Below are 8,879 nucleotides of genomic sequence, written 5' to 3'. Positions count from 1 at the left end.
CTCTTTATCCTCTTCACTTATTTCATGCCCCCCCACTCCCTTCCCTATGGTAATCAGCAGTTTGTTTTCTGTATTTGTCAGTGTATTTCTTTTTTGTTTGTTTAGATTCCACTTGTAAGTTAAATAATATTGTATTTGTCTTTCTCTGCCTAACTTATTTAACATGATACCCTCTAGGTCCATCCATGTTGTCGCAAATGGCAAGATTTCCTTTTTTATCACTGATATCCCACTGCATATATGTACCACCCCTTCTTTTTACATTCATATCTCAGTGGGCACTTGAGTTGCTTCCATATCTTTATATTTGCTATTGTAAACAATGCTAAAATGAACTTAGTGTACATATAACTTTTCAAATTAGTGATTTTGTTTTCCTCAGGTAAATTCCCCAAAGTGGAATTGCTTGGTCACATAGTATTTGTTTTTTTGAGGAACTTCCTTTCTTCTTTCCATAGAGGCTGTACCAATTTACATTCCTACCAACATGCAGGAGGGTTGCCTTTTCTCCACACCCTCGCCAACATTTACTATTTCCTGTCTTTGGGATACTGGCCATGCTAACTGATCCAAGTTGATATCACATTGTGGTTTTGATTTGCATTTCCCTAATGATCAGCAATGATGATTAGTGGCGCCTTTTTTTCATGTGTCTATTGGCCGTCGTTATGTCTTAAAAAATAGTCTTATTTTTGTAAAAAGTAGCCTCCTGCATCTCTGTGCCCATGTCCCCAAAGCAGGAATGGGCTGTACCCCTTACAAAGATGGCGGCTGCAGGCATCACGAGGAGGCTCGCCCGGCACAAAGATGGTGGCGGCGGCCGGAAGGAACCGGAAGCGCGGTCCTGCGGCAGCCGGGGTCGTGGGCAGGCGCGAGAACGCGCAGGGCGGTGCGAGTCCGGGCATGAAGCCGGGCGCGGCCGCGCTGGGCCTGCTGCTGCTGGCGCCGTTGGGGGTGCGGGCGGTGGAGCCCATCAGCCTGGGACTGGCCCTGGCCGGCGTGCTCACCGGCTACATCTCCTACCCGCGCCTCTATTGCCTCTTCGCCGAGTGCTGCGGCCAGAAGCGGAGCCTCAGCCGGGAGGGTAGGACGCGGCAGGGGCTGGAGGCCGGCGCTTGGCTGGGGCGGGGCTCAGCGCAGGGGAAGGCCACTCGGAGGGCCGGAGCCCGGGCAGAGCGGAGGGACCCGGAACCCGGCGCCCGAAAGGCCAGGGCTGCGCGGTGGGGCCCGGCTGCTGGGCCGCGACCGCACAGACCCGACGTGGTCGTTGACGAGGAGGCGCTGCGGGTTGGACTGCTTCACGCAGAAACTGGGGACATGGACAGGTGTTAACTTTCTCTAAAGAGAGTTTTGCACCTTCCTAGCTGGAGACTAGAAGGGTGGTGGGTGGGGACTCTTGTGGCGCGGACCCGAGGTGGCCAAGGACCCGAGGGATCCTTTTCGTGCCCGCCTGTGGGTGGGAGGAGCAGAGCCGGGGTGAGGGGCACACGCTGGTGGCGGAGGCAGTGGAGCCTAAGGACCTTTTCAGGAAGGAGCCCAGCTCCGACCCTGGCTGTGGGGTGCGAGGGCCTCCTGGACCAGGTGCTTAACATTCCTCGGCGTTGCACACGATGCTTGAAGAGCTTGCCTGGCTTTGCTGGCATTCACGTGAGCCCGTACACTTGGCTAAATTTTGCCAGCTGTGTCCCCCCTACCGCTTCCCTGACTGGCTTTGTTTTCCCCAGCGCTGCAGAAGGATCTGGACAGCAAGCTCTTTGGACAGCATCTTGCAAAGAAAGTCATCTTAAATGCCGTGTCTGGCTTCATAAGGAACCCGAAGCCCAAGAAACCTCTCACCCTCTCCTTACACGGGTGGACTGGCACCGGCAAAAATTTTGCCAGCAAGATCATCGCAGAGAATATTTACGAGGGTGGTCTGAACAGTGACTATGTCCACCTGTTTGTGGCCACACTGCACTTTCCACATGCCTCCAACATCACCCTGTATAAGGCAAGGGCAGAATTTTGGAATCCTTCCTGGATGATGCTGGGTTTGGCATTTCTTTGTTGTGGGCTGGAATTTGGGAATTCCATGTTGAAATGAGTGAGCCCTGTAAATGGCTGTGTGTGTCAGTTCCTCTTTGAAAGGGGTGGAGTTTACAGAGGGTTTGAGATGCACAGAACAGACACTCAAAGCTTTGTGGTGGTTTCTGAAGACAGGCCCAGTGTGGTACTCATTTTGGGGTCACAGGATTTGAGATGGGCATGATCCAATCTAACTGAAAGATCATAAGATAAAAGAGGAAATGTTCCCAGAGAGGCCGACTTGTAACTGAAGAGTTGCAAACTGTATACAGTTTAACTCGGTGATGAACAGCCTGGGCTTTGGGGGACTCAGCTGGGTCTGAGTCCTGACCCTTCCACCCACCAGCCGTGAAATCTTGGGAAAGTTGTCTGACCTGAGACTCAGGTTCATCATCTGTAAGATAGTAGTTGTGAGAATTCAGTGAGCTCTGTCAAGTACATTACGTAGTGCCTGGGACATGAGGGTTCCAATGATGTTAACTATTGCCTTTTTCTAAATCCATGTAACAAACCTGCAAGGTGGGCAAGACGTCAGATGTTTAAACTTTGCCCGTGTGAACACATTTTTCCATTCTGCTTGGGAGGTCATCAGCGTCACCAACTATCCACGGGTTCATGGGAGGTGGACTTCCAGTGCAAAGCTTGGGAAAGTTCCCAAAACATCATGACAAGTTGGTCATCCTAGTTAGCATTCAGGCTCTGCTGTGTAGTGGCTGTGTGGCTTTGGGCAAGTTCCTTAACCTCTCTGTGCCTCCATTCCCTCATCTGTTAGATAGGATCTGCAACCGTAACTACTTTGATGGGTTTTGGGAGATCATAGTAGGTTCTACGAGTAATGTTTTAAAACAGTGTCTAACCCGTAGTGAGTGCTCAATACGTGCTCTGTGTTATTGCCTGTAAATTGGGGTAGCAGGATAGGAACACCTTGGCTGATGGCACCTAACGGATCTGAGTAAATCCTTATTTAAATGGTGACTCATTTCACAGCCTCAAGAAAGTCACTTGAGCTCTCTTAAGGCTCCTCCTCTAAGTGGAGGCTAGTCCCTGCCTATAGAGCAGAATCACCACTTAGGTTACATAGGTACACACAGACCCCTGTAACCCTGGGTCATAGTAGCCAAGCAGAAGCCAAAATCATAAGTCAGGACCTGCATTGTAACTTCCGCAGTCTTCCTCAGAAAACAACTAACTCCTCCTCCTCACCTTGGGGGAAAAGTTTAGGAAAACATTATGTAGAACCTTAGCTCAAATTTCTGTCTTTTCTCCTTACCTTTGTTGCTTAGTATTATAAGTACTTGTGTTCTTATGGAATGTTTCTGTTTAGCTAAGTTTATTTCAGAGACCTCTAGGCACGGTTCCAGAAACCCAAGTGTGACGTCCCTTCACGCATCCCAAAGCGTGTGTAATCTCCAGTTCAGTTGCCTCCCTTAACGGACCTCTGTTCCTTGCTCTCCCTCTCGGAAAGTTAGTGCAGGCTCTCCGGGCTGTTCTAAGGACTGAGTGGCAGAACAGGTCACGTGGTCTCTTTTTCCAAGAAGGCTGGTGTACATAGAATATGTATTAGCATTGCCATTTTAATGACAAAGGACCACTCAGTGACACAGCATCGATGTGACAACTTACAGGAATTGTGATCAAAGTGTGTGGCTTTGGAATCAGGCACAGCAGGGGTTCAGATCCCTGTCTGCCATATACTAATTTTGTAAGCTTGGGCAAGTTGATACAGCGTTCCATGCCTCCGTTCCTTCATCTGTAAAATGGAGGTGATAACGCCCACTACATGGGTTGTGATGAGGAACAGACAAGCTCATGTGTGTAAAGTGTTGGTGCAGTGCTGAGCCCACAGTAAGCGCTCGGTGAACGTGGCCGTGGCCGCAGCACACACAGCTGGTACAGCTGTAGCATCGATAATTCTCACACAGGTTGTTTCCGTTGTGCTTGCTGAGAACTGCGTGTTGGCTTTTCCCCCTTGTGACCCAGGATCAGCTACAGCTGTGGATTCGCGGCAACGTGAGTGCCTGTGCAAGGTCCATCTTCATATTTGATGAAATGGACAAGATGCATGCCGGCCTCATAGACGCCATCAAGCCTTTCCTAGACTACTACGACCATGTGGACGGGGTCTCCTATCAGAAAGCCATCTTCATATTTCTCAGGTAAAGTCAGGGCTGGGACACCCTGGAAGCTCTGAGCCCGAGCCTGTGAGCTTTAGTGAAAAACCCAGTCCTTACCCACTGGATTTATTTTGCAGCAATGCTGGAGCAGAAAGGATCACAGACGTGGCTTTAGATTTCTGGAGAAGTGGGAAGCAGAGGGAAGATATCAAGCTCAAAGATATGGAGCCCGCCTTGTCTGTGTCGGCCTTCAATAACAAGAACAGTGAGTGGGGCCGTCCGTCACTGACCCCTCCTGTTCGTGATGCTGTGTCCCTAAGTTTTAAGTCATTTGGCATAACCGTCCCCTGGGAGGTGGTTAGAAGTGCAGGTTTCCAGGTTCCTTCCCTAGGCCTGTGGAGTCAGAATTTGAGGGGAATCTGAATGAACCCCAGGTGCCATTTATGCAGTCTAAAGTTTGAGAAGCACTATTTTAAAGAAAGAGGGAAACTGTTGATCATTGAGATCTTGAGAAGTAGTTCCCTGTTTTCTTCAGCTAAATCAGTTTCTTTTGTTGAAGAAAAAAGGTGGTTGAGCAAGAAAAGCTGCTGTGGGTGCCTCCAAAGGAGATGACCTGTAAAGTCCCTTCTTTCTGGGCGTGGCCCTACACCTTGGAGGTCCTGTGGGCGAGAAGAAGAGCCAAACAATGGTTGGGCCCTTGTTCTGTGCTGGACACTGTGTGAGACACTCTACCTGCATTATTTCCTTTAATCTTCACAGTAACCTCATGGGGTAGAAACCATTATCGTCCCCATTTACAAATGAAGTGACTGAGGCTCAGAGAGAGAGAGAGCAGCTGGTCCACATCTAACACACAAGGTGTCTGATTCCAGAGCCCAAGCTTTTAACTGCCAAGCTCGCTGCTTTTCTGGTGAACTCACACGCACCTTTGACCTTGAGCCCTTGGAGTTGGAAAGCCCTGTGATGTAGACTGACTCACTGGGTCCTACCTGTGAGCCCTGCGGGTTGGCTGTTAACATCCGAGTCTTTGCTCAGGTGCGTCCTTGAGATTACAAAGCCAAAGGTCTTCTTTGAAACAGACTTACCAAGAAATTCGTGCTAGTTGCAGAGTTACATGAGCAGTACGGGTATTTTATGTCAGTTTGTGCAACTGGAATATTACTGATGAAAGACATTCTGTAATACACTGAATAGTTTGTTGGCGTGCCAAAAAGTATGAACATGTGAAGCAAGCCTTAGCTTAAATCCTGCAGCAGGTGAGGCCAGCTGCCTAGAGCCTGTATCATGGGAGGTTACCTGGGTTCCAAAGTGCAAGCTCAGTGCTCACTGACTGTGGCCTCAGGCCATCCAAACATCCTCATTCCTTCATTTAATAAATATATATTGAGCGCCTCCTAGTTGTCTGGCACTGGCCCGAGAACTGGGGACATTGCAGTGAACAAAACCAGAAATCCTGCTGTCATGGAGTGTATATTCTAATGATGGTAAATAAGTGAGGCAATGTGTCAGGTGCTGGCATAGCTGTATCTGTATTGAGGTGGAGGTACATCTTTTTCCCCTCCCCAGTAGGGAAAAGGTGAGTCAATAAATAAAGAGGGTTTGGGGTGCTGGGATGAGGATATGCTGCAGTTTTAAATAGAGTGGTCAGGAAAGGGTCATGGGAGGGTGACATTTGAGCAGACCTGAGGGTGAGCGAGCAGGCCCTGTGCACGTCAGCAAAGAGCATTCCACTGGAGGGACAGCCCAAGGTCGGGGTCACTGTGGCTGGTCCCAAATGAACAAAGGAGAACAGGGTTAGGTAAGAGTAAGACTTGCCGTGGGGGTGCAGGTCACGGGAGGCCTTGGAGGGCCACGGGGAGGCCATAGGTTTGACCCCTAATGGAGGAGGTAGCCCTTGGAGGGTTTGAGCCGACAGTGACACAATCAGACTTAGTGTAACGGTGGCGTGGGCTGCTGGGTCGGGAGTCCAGCGGGGTGCCGCTGCACAACCTGGGGACGGAGTACAGGTGGCCTGGATGGCTGTGGGGGTGGTGTGATACGACTGAGTTTGGAAGCATTTTGAAGGCAGAAATAAGATATCCTAAGAGATTGGGAATGACACGAATCAGGGACCTGGCCTTGGGCAGTTGGAAAGTGGCACTGCCATTTAGGGGGCCAGCTGCTGGAGGAGCAGGTTTGTGGGGAAGTGAGAGGTGAAAATGGGGATGTTCAGTGAGTTGATGACATGTCAGCGGCATCCATGCCGAGATGTGGAGCACCGGCAGGATGTCCGGTGGAGTCCAGGAGGTGTTCAGCCTGAGGATACAAACTGGGGAGTGGTCCACAGGTGGTTTTAAGGCCACGAGACTGAGATCACCTGGAGATCACCTTTTCCGCCAGGACACTTCCTGGGTCTTTGTGCTGTCAGCTCCTTGTTGTTTGGGCACTGCTGGGGGTCACCTCCGCAGCCAGGTCTCCCCTGGCCACCCTAATTAGCCATCTTTTCTTGCCCCCTAAGAGCTCCATCTCAGTGCCCCTGGCACTGTCTGACACTGTCAGTCGACTAGCTTTTAGGTGGCTCCTCAGTTAAGAGCCCCGTGAGGGCAGCATCCGTGTCTGCCTGGTTCTGTGCTCTGTCCAAGGGAGCAGGGCATGCCTGGCACAGAGCAGGCCCTCGGGAAACGGGCTGTCCGAACGAGCTTGCCCACAGTGGGAGCCGGCCCGCTTGGTACTGCCCCGTGGTTAGTTTTATTCTTTCCCGGCCACAGACCCCACTCCATCCAGGCAAACAGATATTTATTGAGTACCCGTTGTGTACAAAGCGCTGTTGGGAAAGAAAAGCATAAACCCCAGTTGTGATACTGTGGTTGATAACAAGAAATACATATTTGGTCTTTGTCCCTATTTCTGACACAGAACTCCTAAAACCCATGGCATTTTCTAAGCAATTAGAGCCATGAGGGTGCCTTGACATTAATAACAAATCCCTTTCAATCACACCCTCGTTTGTATTGATGAGGTGACTTGGAAAGCACCCAAGGGGAACCAACCCTGTGACTGGACGGTTGGAACCAGGAGGTCAGTCCCACCCTCTGACCTCTGGGGCAAGGAGGGGGGATGAGGGTTGGGTCAATCATTGATCAGTCATTAAATCAATGGCCAGTGATTTAATCAATTGTGCCAGTGTTAATGAGGCCTCAGTAAAAACCCAAAAGTACAGGGTTTGGAGAGCTTTTATGTTGGTGAACCTGTAGATTCTGGGGGAGAGGGTATGGAAGCCCCCACCCTGCCCACATACCTGCCCTGTGCGTCATTTTCATCTGGTTGTTCGCGAGGCATATCCTTTTATAAAACAGCTGAGAAAGCGAGTAAGGAAAATGTTTATGAGTTTTGTGAGCCGTGCTAGCGGTAGGTCAGACTCAGGAGGGAGTCATGGGCACCTCCAGTCTATAGCCAGTTGTCAGGCACAGATGACCTGGACTTGAGATTGGTGGCCAAAGTGGGGACTGTCCTGTGGGATCTGAGGCCTCCCCTGCGCCCTGGGATAAAGGAGGCATCCCTTCCTGGTGTCCTGTCACCCTACCCTCATTGGCGAGCTCAGGGGCTCTCCCTGCCTCAGTAGGTTGTGAGCTCCATGGAGCAGGCGCAGGGCTCCACTTCCAGAGCCGGGCACGTGGTCGACACCCGGTAAGTATGTCAGGTGGACGGTGGATGAACGACGCCTTTTTCTTTTTCTCAGGTGGCTTCTGGCACAGCAGCTTAATTGACCGAAATCTCATTGATTATTTTGTTCCCTTCCTCCCCCTGGAATACAAACACCTAAAAATGTGCATCAGAGTTGAAATGCAGTCCCGTGGCCTTGAAATTGATGAGGACATTGTAACCAGAGTGGCCGAGGAGATGACATTTTTTCCCAGGGAGGAGAGAGTTTTCTCTGACAAAGGCTGCAAAACTGTGTTCACTAAGTTAGATTACTACTATGATGACTGATGGCACAGGTGCCACCACTTGGCACTGGACAAGAAGGAACTCGGTACTCAACGTCTTTCCCATTCCACCCCCACTCAGTTCCCTGCAAAAGGAGGCAAATGAACTTTTCCTGTTTACCATGACAGGAATTTTCCTGGGCTTTGTTTTCATCCAGCAGAGTCCCCAGGCCCTCACACCATGGCGACCTGGACACCTGAGCCCACAGGCCCTCACACCGTGGTGACCTGAGCCCACAGGCCCTCACACCGTGGACACCTGAGCCCACAGGCCCTCACACCGTGGTGATCCTGGACACGGCCCCCGAAGTCTTTGGAGGAAGAGGAGCCAGCTCCCAGCCCACTCACACCAGGCTCATGATTTTTTAAAAATCATGTTTTAATTTCGTTTTCTCTTTCAAGGAAGGACAAATAGGTTTTACTGAAAATGCAATCATTTTATTTGAAATGGTTTTTAACATTATGAGAAACTTTTCAGACTCTAAATTGTTGGCTTTGTGTGTGGTTTTTTTAAGTACTGATCATTATTACATGTATTGTGATGTCTTCACTGCCAAAAAGCCCAAGCCCAGGTCCTTGGCATGTCTTCTGCAGGCTGGCGGTCCTGGGGACTGAGGCTGGAGCAGTGCCCCTCGCCACAGGCTGGAATGGCAAGGGGGGCAGTGAAGGTTGAGATAAGAGGAGGCCACGCTCAGGCTCACCACAGAGAAGCCTTAAGTGCCCTTCCAAGGGTTTT

At 50.4% G+C, this 8,879-nt stretch overlaps 1 protein-coding gene across 3 annotated transcripts; it reads left to right on the top strand.

The window, feature by feature from the left end:
• Nucleotides 1–823: 823 nt before the first annotated feature.
• TOR1A (torsin family 1 member A) lies at nucleotides 824–8,629 on the top strand. 3 transcript variants are annotated; one of them, XR_008996664.1, is made up of 6 exons: nucleotides 824–1,084; nucleotides 1,725–1,990; nucleotides 4,045–4,220; nucleotides 4,316–4,443; nucleotides 4,938–5,213; nucleotides 7,897–8,032. XR_008996664.1 is itself a non-coding variant. In XM_057499130.1 (5 exons), the coding sequence occupies exons 1-5, from the start codon at nucleotides 904–906 to the stop codon at nucleotides 4,788–4,790; spliced, it is 804 nt and encodes a 267-aa protein (XP_057355113.1). In that variant the 5' UTR covers nucleotides 824–903; the 3' UTR covers nucleotides 4,791–4,926. The 3 variants fall into 3 exon arrangements, 2 of the variants coding, with proteins under 2 accessions (XP_057355113.1, XP_036769510.1); XM_057499130.1 differs by lacking the exons at nucleotides 4,938–5,213; nucleotides 7,897–8,032 and adding an exon at nucleotides 4,738–4,926; XM_036913615.2 differs by lacking the exon at nucleotides 4,938–5,213 and having other exon boundaries at nucleotides 829–1,084; nucleotides 7,897–8,629.
• The last annotated feature ends 250 nt before the right edge of the window (nucleotides 8,630–8,879 follow it).

The sequence above is a fragment of the Manis pentadactyla genome, chromosome 3, assembly GCF_030020395.1.
Source record: "Manis pentadactyla isolate mManPen7 chromosome 3, mManPen7.hap1, whole genome shotgun sequence".
Taxonomy (NCBI): Eukaryota; Metazoa; Chordata; class Mammalia; order Pholidota; family Manidae; genus Manis; species Manis pentadactyla.
The sequence above is the reverse complement of the archived record's forward strand: the minus strand, read 5'-3'. Positions and strand labels throughout refer to the sequence as shown.